The sequence below is a fragment of the Varanus komodoensis genome, unplaced genomic scaffold, assembly GCF_004798865.1.
Source record: "Varanus komodoensis strain SLA01 unplaced genomic scaffold, ASM479886v1 scaffold16, whole genome shotgun sequence".
Lineage (NCBI taxonomy): Eukaryota > Metazoa > Chordata > Lepidosauria > Squamata > Varanidae > Varanus > Varanus komodoensis.
Genome location: NW_025335468.1, coordinates 8962672 through 8983647, shown reverse-complemented (window position 1 = coordinate 8983647; position 20976 = coordinate 8962672). Strand labels below are relative to the sequence as shown.

Genomic DNA, 20976 nt, shown 5'->3' with positions numbered 1-20976 from the left:
GCCACAGCTTGCCATTTTATTTTTTAAACATTTTTTTCTTTTGAGAGATAAAAGAGATTGTTATCCAATGTCCACTGGGATGGTGAAAGAGTGGCCCTCTTTCACAATCCCAATGGAGGCATCCATGAGGTGCCCATGCACAGACCCTGAGGTACCTTAGAGGGGCTGCCTGTAGCCCCCCCCTTTTTTTAATATACCAATTATGTGCATAAAGGGATGTGCCTGTAATATTCCCTCCTAAAATTGTTTGCATGTTGTACAAGCTCATTCAGTATGACTAAACAGCTACAGGAAATGACGTCAAGCAAAAGCTTTGCAAGGATAGTCGTTCCAACACTTCCTTCGAGCAGGCAGCCCCACAGTGTGGGAACAGTTACTTCCAAAGCTTTGTTCTGAGCTGTTTCTTGTTTGCACTTGCCATCAAGTTGGCACAGACAGTTATATCTGCTGACTAGACCTTGACGAAGCTGAAAGGAAGCTGACAAAGAAGGAGCTGCTGTCATGTGCTGTCAAGATGCCTGACTTATGGCGACCCTATGAATGAACCCCCCCCCCCAAAGTCCAATCCAGGACAAAGTAGAGGGAGAAGTAAGTGGCCCATCTGTAAGAGAAGATAGGTGGTTTTGCCCATCCATGCATGCACTGTATTTCTATACTACCCAATACCCAAAGCTCTCTGGGTGGTTTACAGAGATGCTAATAAATTAAAAATTCAACAATTGTACATAATATAAGAGCAGTTTATGTACAATTATGTGAACAGAGAGCAGATACTCTCCCACACATCCCCAAACCATTTTAAGCTTGTAGACTGTGGGATTTTGGTTGGTCATAAGAAAGCAGTTACCAAACTGTCCCCCTACACAAACCCATAGGTTGGCCTTTTATTGTAAACCCAAACAAGTGTGGCTGCCATTGTTGGCTGTTCGCTTTCTGAGAAGCACATGGAGTTAAGACATAGAGCCTTCTTGGCTTTGCGTTGGCTTTGGGGGAGGGGGGGGAATAGCTGCAATTCCAGCTGTATTCCAGTCACTGCTCCAAAAAAGGAATTGTGTCAACTTTTAGTACAGATGCAGCTTTGGCTGAGGCTGTTTTTATCCATATGGGTTTTTGTAAAAACTCCCACCACTTTTGGCGTGAGATAAGGTGGGCTGAAGAATGTACTTACCCACTCCCTTTAGGGATCCATTTTAACATCCACCAAATTTAAAACGTTTTAATATGAACATAAATTAGTGGTAGAACTCATGCTTTGCATCCAAAGCTTTCAGGGTTCATCCCTGGCATCTCCATTTGAAAAGACCAGATAGCAGGTGGTAAGGAAGACCCTGGAGCAAAGCCTTCCCTGACCTGATATCCTTCAGATGTTATGGCTGTCAGTTCCCATCGGCCCCAGCCAGCATGGCTGACAGTCAGAAAACTGGGAGTTACAGTTCAAAAGTTCTGGAGGGCACGGATTAGGGAAGGCCACTGGAGAGCCACTGCCTATTGGAGTAGACAATATTACATGTCAATTAAGGTAGCCTGATATAAGGCAGCCTGGGATGACATGAAGTTCAAGTGTCTGTTAACATGGAAATCAAAGAAAGAGATGGATTGGGTCCAGGATCTGCCTTCTGCAAGGCTTTGCTCATGGAAGGCCCCTCTGCCCAGTCTTAGGGGAGCAGTGTCTGCACAGCATGGCTCACACCATGCAGCGGCATTGCCTGACTGTGCCACACCTCCAGCGGGACTGGAGGAACTGCTCTGAGAAGCAGGAGGGTGAGGATGTCTCTTTCCACCAGTGCAATTAATCCAGCCTAACTCTGGGTCCACCCCTTTATAAATTGGCAGCCTAGTCTCTCTCCATATACACAAATTCGGGAAGCATGAAAGTACAACTGACAGTAGAATTTAAAACCTGAATGCTTTATTTACAATGAAGAAACTAGAAGGCTTATTTAATAAATAAAGGTCAGGTTCCCATACGAAATGATTAAATTCAAGCAAATGATTAAGGTTCCCATGTAATGGTTTATATTTCCACTGAACAAGATACTGTGACTGCTGCAGAATTATGCTACCCTTCTCTACACAAAACAAAACCTTAGCTCTGCATTATAGCTTCAACTGGCATGCATAGTTACCATGAAGAATATTGTGATGGTCATCAGCAGAGACACAAAAGCCATGTGTTTTTTCAGGAAGCGTTGGATCTCTTGGAGGCAATCCTGCAGCACGGGAGAGACAGCTTTAAGAACAAGAGGGAACTTAAGTGTGGCTGAGATGCTATGCATGCTTTTTGAGAATAAGCTCAGTGGGATGCACGTTGGAAAACCAGCTGCTGTGGTACTGCAATGGGAAAAGACCTTTCTGTCTTGCTTGGGGCCTTCTCATAGGCATCTGGTGAGAGACAAGGTGCTGGCCTAGATCTCTCATAGGGCTGATCAGACATACAGTTGTATGACCCAGCAAGGATATTCTTACATTCTCACGAGCCCCCTGCCACACCCCACTGCTTTCTTTCAAATTCCGTAACTGCCATGGCTGCTGGTTTTGAAAAGACATGAATGTAACCAGTGTGCCGAAAGGTATCCTGCCTCGCTGCTGCCCACTGAGAGGCCACTGTGGAAATGAAACAAATAGATGAAAATGAAATGAACCATGGTTCTCCCTTACTTTCATGCAGCCCAATTATTTACTCAGAAATTCAGTTTTGGTTGCTGTTAGTCCGTAAAGGAACTTTGTGATGCTAAAGAATGGCAAGTCTCAGGTCACTAGCAGAGAGTCCTTAAGGATCACTGTCTTCTTGCTGCTGAATCTTGCTAGCTTTGCTTCCATGCCTTTTGCATGCAGAGTGACCAGAAGCATGCATGTATCAAGTTTCAGCTGTGTTGATTACAGCCTCCATCATTCCCAGCTGGCAATGGCTTGTGGAAAATGGGAGCTGTAGTCTGAGGCATCCGGAAGATACTAGCCGAGCAAGGCTGGCATATAGTATTCCCTCTGAAGGTGAGCATGTTCTCCCAATCAATGGCTGTTTTCTGGGGTCCTGCAAAAGCATTACTTGAGGGGCTATTGGAACTCTTTTCTGATAGAGGTTCAGCCGTTCCCGTGCTGTTGTCACTTCAGTGCATGTTAAAGATCTGTTTATTTGTGCTGGTTGTGAGGGTATAGCAAATATTTGCGCTTTTCTAAATCGGAGGATTCATTTGTTGGTTTTACCATATCTTAAATGAAGCGAATCAGTGACCAATGTATTGCCAAAGTGAGTGGAAGGACTGTGTCCAGGTGTGATCAGATACAGGATTGAAAGGGCTGATATGGTGCCTACACATACATTCTGCTCAGCAGCACTGCAATCCCCAGTGTCAACAGGAAGGTCGCAGAGCACAAACAGCTGCACGCTGCCTCTCCATGGTAGATGCTCACAGGCCAAGCTACGTTCTGCACAACGTCCTGCTTAATAGCATATCTGTTTGTTCAGTCCGTTGTCACCTGAGTGCCATTTGCAGCCAGTCCGCCCTCCCCCCGCAATATCCGCCCCAACATGTTCTTAAATTTTCATTTTTTTATGCTCATTCAGGAAAAGTGAGGGCAAAATTGTGGATGGTGAGAAGACTCAGCAATCAGTTCTCATGGCAAGGGATGCTAAATTGTTTTTATGTATGTATTACATCCATATCTCATCTCTTTCCTACAAAGAAATCCAAGGCTGCTTGCGTAGTCTCGCTTCTCCCCATTTTATCCTTACAACAACCCTGTGGGGCAGGGCAGGGTAGGTGAAGAGTCAGTGACTGGCCCCAAATCACTCAGTGCGCTTCGTGGTCCAGTGGGGACTAGAACCTGGAGCTCCAGAGTCTCAGTCAAACACTCTAGTCACTAAAGCAGTTGTGTGGCGAAGGGACAGCCAGCCCACAGCCCAATGTCCCACAGTGTTTAATGGTGCATCCTGGCAATACGTTGAGAAGCACAAGACGAGGGCTGAAGGCAAAGTGTGGTCTGGATGGGAAGAAGTGCAGAAGAGAAGAACCAAGGCATGGAAACAAGCAGCTGCAGGAGAGATTTAACAGGGCTACTAAGTGAAGCTTCAGTGGCGTTCACTCATAATTTGCCAAGTTTTTCTCCACCCATGAAAGCTAGAGAATCGTTCTGCATGTCAAAAAATAAGTCAGTGAAAGTAGGGCTTCCAAAAACAACGTGAACGCTTGGCCGGCATTCTAATGTATTCTGCTGTTAACTGAATCAGGATAATTTTTTGAAGATTCATGCTCCTGCGTGTGGGAGTGGACAGGGTGGCATTTTCACGTGAATTACAGCTGGGGAGGGAAAGGATCCTGATCCCAATTGCCCGGCCTGAGATCTGTAATTAATTACAGATGAAAGAACGCAGACATTGCAGCACACTACTCATTTAGCATAATATATAGTTTGGCCCTAACAAGCAGGAAAAATATCATTGAAATTAGATGAAACTGCCCTTTAGCTACAAAAAGACAGTAATAGATGCAGTGACCACATTTCAGTGGCAGCTAGGCAAGTGTGTCTGGTTTTACAGTTTGTTCCTATAGTGCTTTATAAAGATCTTCAGGATAAGTATTGTAATGTTCAGTCAAATAAATTCAGGCTACAATGCAGAATTGCTTATTTTCATTCTTCCATTGTTACTCTGCCTTTCTATGTAAAAGGTTCCCAGAGTAGGCTTTCAGCAGTACTAAAGCATTTCAAATTTTACAATTTCTAAAACAAAAGAAAGGGTTCTCCTACTGCTGCTGTAACATGTAAAACGAAAGCAAAGGACAGCATTTGATTACCTCTTTTGTTCCCTCCATTGCTGAGGGGCAAAACTCCTTTTCAATACTGCCCACTTCTCCAAAGGGTGACTTCTTCCCACAACAGAGAAACTGCAAGAAAAAATAAAAGTGCCAGTTACGTCACAGTTCATCTGCTTTCCAAACATCGATTCCACAGGAATTCTTATGGGGCTGTTTGGTTTTCTCCATTCCCTTAGCCTCCCCACCCCCACAATGTTCTTGGTGCATCTGCCAACCTTCTCTCTTGCATGTGGATGGTACAGTTTTGGATGCAGCTCCACAACCACGGTAAAACTGAAACTGGCATTAGCATTTATGAGAGTGGGGGTTCTTGCAACCAAATTTTGTGGTATGGAGGACTTCTTTTCAGGGTCCTGACCACTCAAGTTCCAGCTGCTTCATTCTCTTTCTCTTTATCAGCATCCACCCTACACAACCAGCCAGCATTTCATGTGGTGCTGTGCATGGGCGATGCCATTTTGGCTACTTCTTGAACTGAGACTAGTAGGACTTGTGTATTATGCACTTCTGCAAGATATACAACTGCAACCGGTGTAGGGAGTTTGGGAGGGGAGGAACGTTCCTGTCGTTCCACGTGATGTGGGTTCTGCTCCATTGATTCTGGCAAGCGCACTTCAAAGCCCTTTGCACAAGTGTAAGTCACATTGCTGCAGTAAGAGGTAAATGATGCCATTTGTCTGCACGGGCTGCTAAAAGCCTCCACACACCACTTTATAAGCCACACAGACTTTGTGGCCCCAAGAGGTAGGTACAACATGCAGCCCTGCCTGGGCCATGCTGTGTATGCCAGCTAGACAACGACGCACAAAGGTTACATGATGTGCAAAGATTAACTTCCTCTTTCTGTTTAATCTTACGTTGTAGTTGGCACAGAACTGCCATATGAACTATTTCAAAACTTGCCCTCACTTCTGGACTCGTGAAAGGGTTGTCGTTTGGGTGGTCTTCTTGATTATGTGTGTCTTGCTCCTCACAAGCAGTGGTCTGAAATGAACGACATCTCCATGTAACTGGGTTCCTTAAATCATCCATGATAATATCCCGTGTGTCCATGGAATCTTGATTCAGGGTTTGCCTTCGCAGAAACATGAAATGATGTGCTGGGCTGCAGCATCTTACGTGGTGTCCATCACCTCTGACTTACCCCACCTATTTTGGATGAGACCTTCCAGGGCTTCTTGGAGCTGATGATGGTTGAAGCCTCAAACATCAGGAGGGCACCAGGCTGGAGAAGGGCTGCCCTGCACTACTTCTCGACACACGGGAGCTTTTTGCACAAGGTGCTTCCTGATGGAGGATATAAATGCCCTGCCTCCTTCAGGGGGCTTGACAGGTAGGTCCAGACAACGTTCTCTTCTCACCGCTGAAATACAGCTCTAGAGAGCTTCTCTGAAATTGAATTCCGCCTTCAGGCTAAAAGATGCTCTGCAGCCCTGAACACAAAGCTGCAGTGGCCATAGCTAAAATGAAATAAGCCCTGGCTAGATGCCCGTTCCCTCTTCTGCGCACAAACATGTCCTTTGTACTGTGGTCGTCCTGACTGGTTAATGAAGCCATTCAAGTCCTGGCTAAGGAAGAAAGAAAAGTATGTCTTCTGCTTTTCCCCAGGATAAGGCTGCAATCCTGTGCACTGCTACCTGGGTATAAACCCCACTGAGTTCCCTGGGTCTTACTTGGGTGTAGCCGTGCATAGAATTGTGCTGCAAGAAGAACAGTGATTTTTAATTGTCCTTGATGTCTTTTTCTGATAACTGCTAGCAGATTAGGCAATGGTCCTCACAGGGGTTGCAATCTTTAGGAAGGGTTCCACAACCTCATCTGTTTTGCGGTATGCTTTGAGCCAAATTATATTTTGCAGTTTCCCCATCTGTTAATATGGGCTTCTTGTTCTTTTCGTGCCTTGACAGCACTCATGCCATCTAAATGTAGGACTTGCAGTTACCGTGGGTGCGGGGCACACACACATACTCCCCACCCCCTTATGATTAGAAATGCAAAATATGGCTTTAAATTATGTGTGCTGAGAAACAAAAGCAGAGGTCCATAGGCTAAGTGAGCACATTGATCTTCCTCTACGGCTCCAAAGAGATTTTTTATCAAAAACAGATCCATAAAGTCTGGACCTGGAATTTCCTTCTGTCTGCTGTGTGTAGAGGACTTGCATACTTCCCTCCTTCTCTGACAAGTTTTCCCTCCATGCTGCTCAGCCTCGCACATGTCCACAACATTGCTATTTCTTTTGTGCTCCAGTAATGCTAACGGAGGATCAGAGCGTTCTTTCTAGGTTGTTGTTTGTACTTCCATCCACTGCAGGAATTCTCTTCTCCTTAGGACAGCCTCATTGCACGTTCCCAGAAAGTGTATCCTGGGGTTTTGTAAGCCAGGCATCAGGTATAAGATGTAATAATATAAAGTTCAGCCATATTTAAGTGTGTCACCACTGCAAAACATCAGTGTAGGTGACCATAGTAAAAATCTTAGCAATTTAGTGAGTCTTTTGATACTGGCCTTAAATGGAGTATCTTCCCCCATTGGGCTGTGCCAATTGCTAATCTGTTTTCTTATGCAAGCCACTGTAGAGAACTAAAAGGTATGCACAATATACACATAAAGTGGCACTTTGTGTTTGAAAAAATAAAGAGACAAAATTAAAGCACTTTAAAAGCAAGGCCTGCCTGGCGCCAACACTGTTACCTTCCAGTGCCAAACCCATTTTTATTTTCCCAGGCTTTTAAAACTCTTCTTCCAATGTGTCTTTTTAAAACATGTGGTTAGAGTTTATATTTACTGTGTATTTCATGTTCTTGTAAGTCTCCCTGGAAGTGCCAATGAAGAGTGGTATAAACATCTATGAAAGAATTAAGCAAATAACCATAATTGATTTCAGTGGGGGTTAGATTTTCTTAAGTATCTTCCATAGAAATCAACGGAGCTTCAGTGTACTTAAAATTGGCTGGATCATGTGCAAAATATAATTTGTACATTTATTAGAAATGAGAAAGCAAAAACTAAACCAAAATGTTGGACTATTTCTGGAATAGGTTCCATCGTCCTGAAATAGCTTTCCTTGGGACTGTCTAGAGCAGGGATGGAGTACATGTGGCCTGTGGGCTGGATACTACCCATTGGGGTTCCCAGTCAAGCTTGCTAGCCTCTTCTCCAACTCTGCTCCTTCTCTGCAGGGGAAAATAAATTCTTATTTCTGTTCTAAGGCAAGAGCCTTTCCTTGCAGAGAGAAGAGACGGCAACGGGGTGATTCAGTCCTGCTTACTTTTGAAGTTTGTCCTCTTTTCTTGCGACTAACATTGCAGTGCCTTGATATTTGGGATGTGATTCCAAAAAGCTGCTAAGTGAACCAGTCCCATTTAGCATCTGAGTAGGGCTTGTTCTGCTTACTCCTGAGTAGGCTTAAAATAATAGCCATCGCATTTGGCCTCACCCACTCTGAGTCTGGCTTGGCCGTGTGCCAGTGGCCTTGCCCACGTATGGGATGTGGCCCCCAAGACCTTTCCTAGGCTGGAATTTGGCCCCTAGCCTGCAAATATCCCCCACCCTGGCTTAGTCCAAAATATACGTGCAGGGCACCGTTTTGTGGATGTTGTGCAGCTCCTGTCTTCGGATATCGGAAGAATTGTTCCGGACATCCTCATAAACGAAATCATATGTGTCCATCACGGCATCTTCCACCTACAACGGCAACATGTACATGAGAGCAATTTGTAGATGCCAGGCATTACTTAAGAGATGATCCCACCTGCAGGCTTTAAATCACAGTGGCTGCACCGCAGCTAATCAGTGGTGCAACAACATGCACAATGTAGTAGAGGGCACAGAAGTCGAGTCTCCTGGAAACCAGGGGTGTCTTTAGAACAGAGGTAAAGGCGAAGTCTTTATGGGCTGCAAAGATATGGTTGCAAACTGTGAACAATATCTGCTGAGATCTCAGAAAGAGGAAAGGGAGCAGAGTGAAATTCCCAGTAGTTGGAGATGGACCTTTGTACCTTCTTGCCCCACCCCTGTGATGGGGGAATAAGACGACATCATGCAGAGTCAGATAAATTGTGCCAACCTGCTTGGTACTGTTGTAATGAACAGGCAGCCGAATGCAGCTTTTCTTGGAGTTCAGGTCAGATTGTTGGGCACAGAACTGTCATGTATTTTATGGTACACAGTACAGCCAGCCCTGCTCAAAACCCTCTTGAGAGACTAAAATAAAAGACTGCAGCTAATCACACTGCAGAGCTAAAAGAACCCTTCGTGAGCCATTGTGACACCGCCATGACCAACTCTGCTGATGGAACAGCTGAAAGTAATATTCACAGTTGACGTAGAATTCAAGATATGAATTGCATCCTTATGGTGCAAAACAAAGATTTGTCCAAATAAACAAAACTAAAGAATGGATTCAGAAACTAAAGAGCTTGATCTGATTCTGCTTTGCTATGAAAGAGAATACATGGAAACCTTCAAATGTGTTTCAGAATTTATTAAAGCATGAGTTCTTGCCCTAATCCCTCTGAAAAGAATAAAAGGTTTCTCACCATGATGTAGAACAGACATTGCTGGTTCTTCTCATATTTCCATGAAGTAAATGTCTCTGGATCCTAGTTAAGCAATTTCTATTGCAATTGCTTAATTATGGGGATGGGGATTACCCTATCATATTGAAGAATCATCCCACATTTGTTTAAATCAGCCTTTTCCACACAGGTGCCCTACAGATGCTTGTGGTGAGTTATGGGAATTACCGACCAGCACATCTGGATGGCACCAGTTTGGGGAAGACTGCTTTAGTTTATACCATTCAACAATGTAACAAATGCAAAAGGCCACCAACATATTCAAAGGACAAACAATAGCATTCTTTCCCAGACAATTTTGAAACCAAAGATGTTTTAGGTTGCCACTCCATGCTTCCTTCTTCAAAGGCTCTCACTACTCGAGTCCTCCCATAACTATATCCCTCAGAAGGTCGTGTCCTACCACTTCATAGCATCAGCCCTTCTCTCATCCACTGGTGTCCCAGTCTCCCAACAAGCCCTGCTGTTGCTGTCTGTTGGTTTGACTTAACTGGCTTACCACTACCCCAACACGTCCAGAATGATAGCACCAGAAAACCCTTCCATTCTAGATAGAAAAACCCAATCAAGCCATTAATTGCATGTTCCGCCTTATGCCACAAGATTCTTTTGCCCAAGGCTGGTGGTTCACTGAAGCAGAATGGAATCATGTTTTCATCAAAGGAAGACACGGAAATGGAACTGCCAATTTGCTGCTCTAGAAATACAGGTATGGTGATGACTGCCTTTGTGAATTCCTGCACATTTCACTAACGGCAGCTTGGAATTTGGTAGAAGATAGCAACCATGCTAGTAATATAAAGACTGATGGAATGACACTAGAATAAAGGAAGAGTGTAGGTGAACACAGACAAGCATTCGGTAAAGGGTTAATAACCATGGTGCACATGCAACGAGAGGGACCATAGCACAGAGGCAGAGCATGTTATTTCACTGAAGATGTACCCATTTGGTGTGCTACTCATCTGAGAAGTCATTCTTCATAAGAGACAGAAGCTCGCCATACATCTGACTAGATGTATGGAGGAGAACCTTGTAAGCTGTCTTGGGTTTTTAAATATCATTTAATAATGATCAAGAACTAGGGTTCTCCCTTTGCACATTTAAAACCACAGGCGTTTCTTGCAAAATGCTCTTTATTGCCCAAAGCATTTTCCAGATGTGCAAACGCTCCGGATGAATCTCTGACCATGCGCAGCACGGTTCATTGAACCCAATCACCTCCAGGAGCTCTCCTTAGGAGCTTGCCTGGGCCCCATCCCTTCAGGAAGGGCCTTCTGAAAATGAGCACGCCTCCTCTCTGCAGGCCGACCCTCTAATTGGACTACCCTCCTCTGCTCACACTATGCCATGGGTCAAGAGCCATGCCCATCTCATCTGTGTCTGAGCAACTCCCCTGCTCTAAGTCCCCTCCTACCAGCTGTATACCTTGCCTATTCCCAGAGCCTGCCTGCCCACCTGGATGGTCTGGCCTTGAGATGAGCGTCTCCACTTCTCTCAACTCAGTGTCTGACCCCCTCATTCCAAGCTCCCCCACTCCCAACAACACTTCTGATTTTTCCTCTGGAGACCACCCAGCTGCCTTTGCAAATGTACGTCCAAAGCAGCCAACTGTCTCACTCCAGACAATAACAGATCAAAAATCTGGGATAGTGACAAAATTGCTACCACTTGGCAGGATGCTATAAGACAACCAATTTACCTCGTAGGTACATATACACACTGCAGTGAGTTACTGTGATTAATTACCTTTGTATTTATGTGCATAAAATAGTGAATCAAGTCCTAGATGTTGACTGAAAAATATGAGCACCAGAGCTTCTGGGAAATTTGAACCATTGTCTAGCCACCAGAAAAAAAACATTGATCTTGGCTTTTTGAAGGAGTTGGTAGATTTCCATTTCTTTTACTCCTTCTCTCTTCCTTCTTCCATATTGATCTCCGTGAGTCTGAAGGCAAATTGTAGCTTTTCTGAACAGGAAAATCAATAATACAGAGAACAGAACTGAGGGAAGCAGTGAGGGTGTCAGCAAAGGCCCTCTGAAGTCACATGACACATTTTTAGTGAACCCAGGCGGCTTCTTGCGTGAAGCCAGCTGCTCATTTGGCAATCCCAAACCCCTCTCCTGTTGGGCATGAAGGCTATATTTTAGAACAACTTTTGCCAATTGGGTTCTCTCCAGGTGTTTTGGACTACGGGGCTCCTGTTCACTGACCAAGTTGGCTTGGGCTGATGTGAGTTGAAGCCCAAAACACCTGAAGGGCACTAGGTAAGGAAAAGGTGATACAGAAAATCAGAATGAAGAAAGGAGAGACATACCACATAGTTTTTGCACTGAAGAGATTTAGCATGGTACACAGAGGCATGCCCTAAATGCTCAGCAGCTGCTTTTCCTAGAGAGGGCAATTTTGAGCAGAGGTGTGTGTGGATATCCAGCCCTTTTCCTTGCCATCACATCCCTGTGACACATTGCAGGGCCGTGGAACTCTGGGCATGCTTATGCTTGCAAACACACATTTTAAAACCCACAAGATGAAAAGAGAGTTGGGAGTGGACTGAGGTAGGGAAGAGAATGTGAAGTGAAGCAGCACCAGTCAGAAATGGGCTTGGCTGCCATCTCATGCTGTTTTTGTTTACTGTTTCTGGGACAAATGGGAGACAGAACTGACCCCCTCCAGAAAACCACTGGGGCTTTTGTTACACGTAAAAGCACAAAGCATAGACTTCTGGTTTTAATGTGCCTCATCCCATGAATTGGTAGGCACGACCACGTCTCCTGTGAAAATGATGCAGGAGCACACCGGCTGGCCCCACACATTCAGCTGCAGTGAAAATGGGCCCAGTGTGCGTACCAATTGGTATGTTCAGGGCTCCTTGCATTCAGGGGATGCACACGCCCTCGGTATGTGCATTCAGTCACATCGCGCTGCAGCGGAGAGAATGAATGGCTGGTGGAGGGCATGGGGTGAGTGGCTAGTCAGCGAGACCTAATGGCAACTTCACATGTTGGGTGAGTGCATAAGAAGAGTCTGTGTGTGTGTACCTCCCCTACTGTAGCCATTATGCTCGTAAGGGCTGCTGCAGTCCCTGAGTCCCGTAAAGGGTGTGCTATTGGAAACTTGTGTCAGGATCTGGGCTTCTCTGGTGCCAGCACCACTGCCAGCAGCACCACCACATTTGCAGGATCAGTCCCAGGCTCTGCTGGGAGTCCTGGAGGAAGAGCTAGATACCAGCAGGCTCCTCATGCAGAACTGGCCTCAGACACACAGGTCTTCCCGTTTGGTGTTGTGCCTGCCTCTTGCCTGACCTGTAGCCTGCCTCACTGCCTTACCCTAGCAACACGGATCTTCTTGCTGACTGTGGTGTAGGTCAGCTCATGCACCTGGCCTGACCCTTGCTGCATTTGGTTCCTATTGTATCCTGCCTTAATTAATTAATTAATTAATTAATTAATTAATTCAATCTATATGCTACCATAACCCATGACTGGGCTCCCTGTGCAGCTTACAACAACTAAAACAACAACATTCTAAAATCAATCATACTAAAAACATCAACAAAACATCAATAATACAAAAACATAGCCCTACAAATGAAATCATTACAGAAAAGATTTAAATATGCAACTACAAATATATAATATACACTAAAATAAACTTATAAACCAGGATCATCTTAAAAACAAGATTATCATTAATCTTGATTAACAAGATTATCATTGTTAAAATACCTGGAGAAGAGATACGTCTTTGCCTGGCACCAAAATTAAAACAATGATAGTGCTAGGTTCCCTTCTCTGGGGACCCTATTCCGGAGATGGGATATAACCACCGAGAAGGCTCTTCTTCTTGCTGCCACCCCCCTCACCTCCCTGGGGGACGGCTCCTTCCTTGCCCTTAACAGACGTGTAGGGATGTACAGGAAAAGGTGATCCTTTAGGAATCCAGGGCCCAAACCATTTAGGGCTTTATATATAAATACAAGCACTTTAAATTGGGCCCAGACTTCTACTGGTAGCCAGTGTAGATGATATAAAACTGGTGTAATATGATCCCATGGACTGGTTCTTGTTAACAGTCAGGTGGCCCTATTTTGAACCAGTTGGAGTGTCTGGGCCTTCTTCAAAGGCAGCCCCACTCAGATCATGTTGCAATAATCTGATTGGGATGTTACCAGGATGTGCATGACTGTGGTTAAGCTTTGTCTGTCAAGATATGGCCATATCTGATACATTAACCACAGCTGAAGGAAGGTGCTCCTGGCCACCAACTCCGCTTGGGACTCAAGTGAGAGTTTTGGGCCCACAAGGACCTCCAAGCTGTGCACTCTGTCCTTTAGGGGGAACATGACCCCACCCAGGACAGGATCATTCAATGAATCAGACTGACCCAAGTACAGTGGTACCTTGGCTCACGAATGCCTCAGTTCATGACCAAATCAGGTTGCGAACAAAAATTTCCTAAAAATTTTGACTCAGGTCGCGAACTCCGCATTGGGTGGTGACCACAATCATGGCCATCTCCGCCCCCCCCCCCCCCGAGTGGGAAGATGGCCACAAATGTGCTGGGGGCAGGGGGGGGCGAGATGGCCGAGATCGCGCCCGTCTTTCCTGCAGGAGTGCAACCGTGATCGTGCCTGTCTCTCCCCACACAGCATGCCTGCATTCAGGCCCATCTCCCCCCACCCCCAGCGCACCCTCGTTTGTGCCAGTCTCTCCCCCCTCCAGTATGTCCACAAACGTGCTGGTCTCTCCCCCCGCCAGCGTGCCTGCGTTCATGCTGGTCTCTCACCCCGCCCCCCTGCACGCCAGGATGACGAGCGCGATCATGGTTGTGCTGGAGGGGCGGGGAGAGGCAGGGAGATGGCGGTGATCTTTGTTGTTCTTTGTCACTTTGCTTCACATTTTTCTGATTTAAAAAAAAATAGTTACAGAACGAATTAACCTTTTTTACATTGAAACTTATGGGGAAATTTGACTTGGCTCACAACCAATTTGGGTCACAACCAGAGTCATGGAACAGATTAAGTTCATGAGCCAAGGTACCACTGTATTTTCATCTTGTCTGGATTGAGCTTCAGTTTATTGGCCCTTGTCCAGTCCATTATTGAGCTCGGGCACTGCTTCAGGATGGACAGTGCCTCACCTGGATTCATTGTAAAGGAGAAGTTGAGCTGGGTATCATCAACATATTGCTGAGCCTCACCCCAAACCTTCAGATGACCTTTCCCAGTGGTTTCATGTAGATGTTGAAGAGCATAGGGGACAATATAGAGCCCTGCAATACCCTGTGGCATAATTGGCAGGGCCCAGAGCAACTGTCCCCCAGAACCACCTTCTCGATTTGATCAGCCAGGTAGGAGTGGAACCAGCACAAGGCAGTGCCTTCAGCTCCCAACCCAGCCAGCCTGTCCAGAAGGACACCATGATTGATGGTGTCAAAAGCTGCTGAAAAAGGTCCAGGAGAATCAACAAGGTCATGCTCTCCCTGTCTTTTGGCAGAGGTCATCCTACAGGGGAACCAAGGCTGTCTTCATCCCAAAAGCAGACCTGAAACCCGATTGAAATGGATCCAGATAATCTGTTTCCTCCAGAAGAGCCTGGAGCCACTTGGCCACCACCTGCTCTAACATCTTCTCTAAAAAGAGGAGCGTTGCCACTGGTCTATAGTTGGCGATAACCCCTGGGTCCATTACTTTCAGGACTATCCATAGTGCCTATTAAGGCTTTCTATAAAGCCTAGGATGATCTTCTGAAATTCTTTGGTGCACTCCAGTAGCCAATGTACTTTTGGATACAATTTTGCATGCCGCTTCTTTCTTGGACTCCAGTTTGAATGCTGGGCGTTTCTTGCGCCACATGGGGTGATATTCCTTTGTTGCAACACCCTGAGCATCACTTTGTTCCATGGGAAGTTAGTGCAATGGTGTGATGGTTGCTGCTTTCTTTTGCGCCTCCTTTCCTGGGGATTGGAAGTTATATTGAATATTTCTGGACTGTGGGTCACTCTTTTGCACTCCATATATGATGGCATATTCTAGTTAGGCTTTGGACCAGTTCAGTCTCTGGAGTTGGAATAGTTCTACTGGCATCCAGGGTGCTTTTTCCCTTCCAGCTGCTTTCACAGCAACTTGCACATCACTTTCTTATTATGCATGCTTTTCCTCATAGGGTTCCTCTTCAAAGGAGTCTGTCATCCTTTCCTCTCTTCTGCATATTGTTTCCACCTTCTCTTTATTTTCTTCTGGTGAGGTAGTTTGTTCCTTGTTTTTCTTTCAGCATTCCTAACTGAGGTTTGAATTACCCTTTGCTTTCTTGGATCTTCTAGGAGAGTCTCCCCCCCCCCCCGCCCCCACTGTTCTGTTCTATTTCTTTGCATTGGCTGTTGTCTTTAGTCACCAGATAGAAAAAAAAACAACATTCTGGACCCTGCCCTTATTTTTGTCACCTTTTACTTCTTGCTTGTCCTTAGCAATATTTGTGTGTATTTCTTCTGTCATACATCTAAGCGCCTTCTTTTTGCTATGGTATTTCTTTTTGTATTTTTTCCTAATATTATCTATGGTTTCAATCTACAGTGCTTTTGGTTCACAGTCGATTTAGTTTGGTAATATAAATCTGTTCTTTATGTGAAATTCACATTACAGTGGTACCTCGGCCCACGAACGCCTTGGTTCACAACCAAATCAGGTCGCAAACAAATTTTTCATGAAAATTTTGACGTGGGTTGTGAACTCTGCATTGGGTGGCGACTAAGATCACAGCCATCTCCCCCCACCCTGGGTGGGGAGATGGCCATGATCGCAGTTGTGTTCGTGCAGGGAAGACGTGTGTGATCACGGGTGCACTGCTGCAGGAAAGACGGGCGCAATCTCTGCCACTCCCCCCCCAACCAGCACGATCATGGCCATCTCCTCAGCCCCCAAGTGGGGAAATGGCTGCAATCATGCTGGGGGTGGCGAGGGAGAGAGGGCTGCAATCGCAGCCCTCTCTCCCTCCACCGTGCCCCGTTCGCGCCCGTCCCTCTCCCCTAGTGCGCCTGTTCACACCTGTCTCTCCGTCCCCAGTGTGCTCTTTGCACCTTTCTCTCCGTCCCCCAGTGTGCCTGCAATCGTGCCTGTATCTCCCCTCCACCCCACAGCACGCAGGGATGACGGGCGCGTGCAGGGATGACAGGTGCGATCTTGGTCATGCTGTGGGGGGTGGGAAGCTGGCCGCACTTGTGCTTGGGGTGATGGTGGGGGAGATGGCCACGATCTTTGTTGTTCTTTGTCACTTTGCTTCACATTTTTCTGATTTAAAAAAATGGTTACAGAATGGATTAACCTTATTTCCATTGAACCTTATGGGGAACTTTGACTTGGGTCACGACCAATTTGGGTCACGACCAGAGTCCCAGAAGGGATTAAGTTCATGAGCCAAGGTACCACTGAACTCGGAGCTGGTCTCCTCCCTTCCCAGAATATAGCCCAAGGCTCTTCTCTGAGGGTGCTGTAATTGACCTCAGGGAATATCTGGTGTGGTGCTTTCTGAGGAATCTGAGCACAGATCCCATGCTGCAAGGTTGGAGTGGTTCTTTGCCTTTGTAGGTGGAAATCCAAAAAAAAAAAACAAAAACCCTCTGGCTATCTAGAAGTTGTCTGGGGTGGTAGGATTGCTCTGCCCAAGGTGGGGAACGCTTTTCCCTGTACACACAAGGCTCCTGGTCTCCACCTAGTCTTCATTTATATATCTGTCATTTGTTCTGCCCATCTTTGAGCTGTCTGCACTTGGACATGGGATCCTCGCACAGGTGAGGGAGCAGTCAGTTAACTCCTAGACACCAATAATGATGACCTTTTATACAGTCCATTTTCTATTCTTTTCATGATATTCCCTCTTTGTCTGTGGTCTCCAGAGATGGAAAGCTGACTCAGGCTTCCATGCCCTCCTAGATTCTGCTCTCAGCACTGAGCAGGGATAGTTTCCTTTTAATTAAGAATAAAATATGCTAACATAATCAAACAATTTATGGAATCATAAAATAGTCGAGTTGGAAGGAACCATCGGGTCTAACTCCCTGCTCAGGGCAGAACTCCAAGTTAAGCCATCCCTCTCAGATGGTTGTCCAGTTGCATCTTGAATGCCTCTATAGTGTGGGAAAGTCCACAACCTCCCTAGGGAATTGGTTCCGTTTTCACACTGCTCTAACAGGAAGGTTTTGCTCAAGATCAGCCAGAACCTGGCTTCATGTAACTTGAGCCCATTATTCCATGGCCTGCACTCTGGAATGATCGAGAAGAGATTGTCCAGGCTTCCCCATGCTTCAAAATACAACACAGAAAAAAGGGAAAGCCACACTCAGTGGGATTGACTCCAGCAGGTAAATATCAGCTGGGAAATCACCCAAAGAACAGAGGTTTGTTTGTTTATTTGTTTTTTTATTTATATCCTGCCTTTTTCCTACAAAGGGCTCAAGGCAGCTTATATCATTCTCCTCCTCAATCTTATCCCCACAACAACAACCCTGTGAGACAGGTTGGGTTGAGAGTCTGTGACTGGCCCAAAGTCACCCAGCTGGCTCCATGGCGGAGCGGTGACTAGAACCCAGATCCTCTGAGTCCCAGTCCCATGCTCTTGACCACACCACCACACTGGCTCTCCAGGTTGGTGGAAGAGGGGTTGAGAAAGGAATCTAGTCACACTGGGGACCCAGGAGGTCAGATTGGGGCCCTGGTGAATTCTGAGTACTAGAGGAACCTACCCTTGGAGGAATTCCACTTCTCCATGATTGGTGTCTCTCACACATATATGAAATTGCTTCTCCCTGACCCTAATAATTGTATTAAGAGTCGTTTCTGAGTATCACATTAAGTGGGTTCCAAATGAGGCAATGGAGAATAAGAACTAATAGGAGCTGGAAAGGCATTTTATTGGCAAGGGGCATTTTAGTTTTTGCGCTAGTAACCCCATAATAATAATGATACAGTCCAACAGAATTTCCTCAGCACGAGCACTGCTTCATCCCCAACCGTGCGAGTGAACAGCTGACAATTGCATTCCCACTGACTGATGCGTCGGTCCTAACATGGTGTAGCAATACTCTTCCCGAGTGGATTTGATGGCAACAGGCGATACAATCAGTAGCACAGCAGGTGTTTTTGCAGAAGCTGTAGAAATTGGCCATATGTGAAGAAAAGGTCAAATGGAAAATGAGGCGGGGCGAGGGAAGCCAGATGCAATAAAAAAGCTCCCACTGGGAACCAGATTCTAGTGTACAAGCGAGACCTTGTTCTTGTTCTTGTTCTTGTTCTTGTACCTTGTTCTTCCAACAAGGTCAGCACATCGTGGCTGTTTAAAATGAGGGCAGATGGTCATGAGCTGAGGTTCCTCCTTTGAGCATTTAGAAGCCACAGACCTTTCCTCCTGCCTTGCAAAGTGTCCTTGTTGACCCAAAAGCACAAATCACCCAGAATGATTCTCTGAGCATGCACAGAGCAGTCTGTTGGATCCAATCGAGTAACTGCCTCCAGGAACCTTCCTTATGAGCATGGCTGGGTCCCATCTCGTCAGGAGGGGCCTTCTGAAAGTGAGTCCACCTCCTCTCCACGCATCTATTGTCTAATCGGGCTCTGCTGACACTTCACCATAGGGTCAGGAACTGTGGCAGCCAGGTCTACGTCTGAAAAGTCCCATGTTCATGGTCCCTTCCCCACTGCTATGTACCTTGACTATTCCCAGGAACTGCCTGCCTTCCTGAAGCATCTGGCCTTCAGATAAGTGTGCCTGCCTCTTCCATCTCAGCATCATGGCTTGGCCCTTCCTCCCCAGCTCTCTCTTGATCTGCTTCACATTCCAGTTCTGATTCTAATGAATCCCAGCCAGCAGGCCTTGAGAACAAGTGCCCAACGCAGCCATCCTGCTCATTCCCAGCTGTGTGTGTTTAAATTATAATTCATTTTATATTAGCTTTTCACTGTACATTGTCCTGAGATGGTTGTTTCAGCAGTGGACACCTGGCATGCCAAGCAGAGTCAGCAACTGGGACTTGGTAACCTCTGAAGTGGGAGGTTCCTGCTTGGTTGATAGCAATTCATGGAGCATTCTCCCAGAATTTCTCTAATGTGGGCATCCCTGGCCTGATACTCTGTAGATGTATTGCACTGCAAAGCCCATCATTCCCAGCTAGCTTGACCAATGGTAATATAGTGTCACACATCCAGAGAGCATCAGACTGGAGAAGGGAGTTCTAAACCCTCCTTTGACATCTAAGCTGTCATCACCATGTTTGCTATATCACCTACCTAGTGGGAAAAGCCCCAAACCCTCTTCCAATCAATTTCCCTAGGTGACCTCCTAGGTAACCTCTCTCTCCCTTTTCTCCAGACCGTGAATACTTTATGAACCTCTAACATGTTCTCCCCAGTCATCTTTTCTTCTCTATTTATTTATTTACATATATTTTGATAGGTGTTTAGGAATACTAAATGCCCCAAATGCTTTACAGCCTTGCCTTGTTGGGTTGCATTTTCAATAACCTGAATAATTTGGTGTTTTTTGCAAGGTTGTGTCCCTCCTTGCTCACCCCCAATTCCAGGTCATGCATAAACAAGTGGAATAGCATTGGTTCTACTGCAGATTCTTGCTTGCTTCACTCATCCATTTTCCTGGTCCTGTTCTTTAGCTAGTTACCAACTCTAAAGGGAGCTGTCCTTTTCCGCTGTAACTGCAAATAGATGAACTCAATATTGTAAGGAAATTCCATGACTGCAGCAGAAGGGAATACAGTGTGGACTGGGGCTGCAATACGGAGGAGAGGCGCTAGCCCTTCTCCTCCACACCGATTCTCCAACCAAAACCACCTCCCTAAAATAGCTATCGGTTGTGGTTTAGGCACAAAAATTATGCCTAAGTGTTTCCCTCTCCATGGCTAATAGCAGTTTCCAGAGTTTTTTTGAGACTGAGGAAATTTTGTGAGGCAAAAGGGTGCACACAGTATAAGTCTGAGTTCCTGCCCCCTGTGAAAAATAATGATCCCAAAACAGAGATGCATTCTTGCATCTCCATTGTGATGTGCAGGTGGTCCCTAAATGCATTTAACAGCTTTGGTGAGGGAATGTGGAAACCTTTTTGTTAGTCCAAGTATATACCGTATTTTTCACTCAATAAGATGTACCCCCCCCCTTCAAAAGTAAGGGGAAATGTCTGTGCATCTTATAGAGCGAATGTGTGTGTGCCTGACGCCTGGGACGCTGCCGGCCCACCTGCAGCCCGTGGCACCACCTGGCCGGCATGCGCTCGGTGCGCACTGCTCCTCCCCCCCCAGCACAGGTGAGAGCTGTGCCGCTCAGGGGGAGCGGTGCGGAGGAGGAGCCGCGGGCTTTAACCCGCCGGCTGCACGGAGAGACGGACTGCTCACCCCCACCACCCGGAAGACCACCGCCGGCACGCTGCTGGCCTGCCTGCACCATGTGGCACCACCTGGCCGGCACGTGCTCGGTGTGCCCTGCTCCGCCCCCCCCCCCCCCGGGCCGGGGGGGGGGGTTTAATTCCCGGCGGGGGGTGTTTTCAAATGGCAACCCGTCTTTTAATGAAGCCCATGGG

General features: G+C 46.2%; 1 protein-coding gene and 1 long non-coding RNA gene across 4 annotated transcripts in view; one reads left to right on the top strand and one right to left on the bottom strand.

The window, feature by feature from the left end:
* The window catches only part of TSPAN32 (tetraspanin 32), a 53688-nt gene that overhangs the window by 1038 nt on the left and 31674 nt on the right, over positions 1 to 20976 (bottom strand). Inside the window, exons 5-7 of one of the 2 annotated variants that reach the window (XM_044425540.1) lie at positions 8400 to 8501; positions 4794 to 4883; positions 2127 to 2210 (exon numbers count right to left, since the gene is read on the bottom strand). In XM_044425540.1, the coding sequence (XP_044281475.1) occupies positions 2127 to 2210; positions 4794 to 4883; positions 8400 to 8501 (276 nt within the window). The remainder of the gene's footprint in view (positions 1 to 2126; positions 2211 to 4793; positions 4884 to 8399; positions 8502 to 20976) is intronic. The other variant, XM_044425541.1, reaches the window with a different exon arrangement.
* Positions 1 to 20976, top strand: part of LOC123021114 — a 47345-nt gene that overhangs the window by 11023 nt on the left and 15346 nt on the right. For both annotated transcript variants that reach the window (XR_006414254.1, XR_006414255.1), the window contains exon 2: positions 5898 to 6147. This is a non-coding gene — a long non-coding RNA (uncharacterized LOC123021114). The remainder of the gene's footprint in view (positions 1 to 5897; positions 6148 to 20976) is intronic.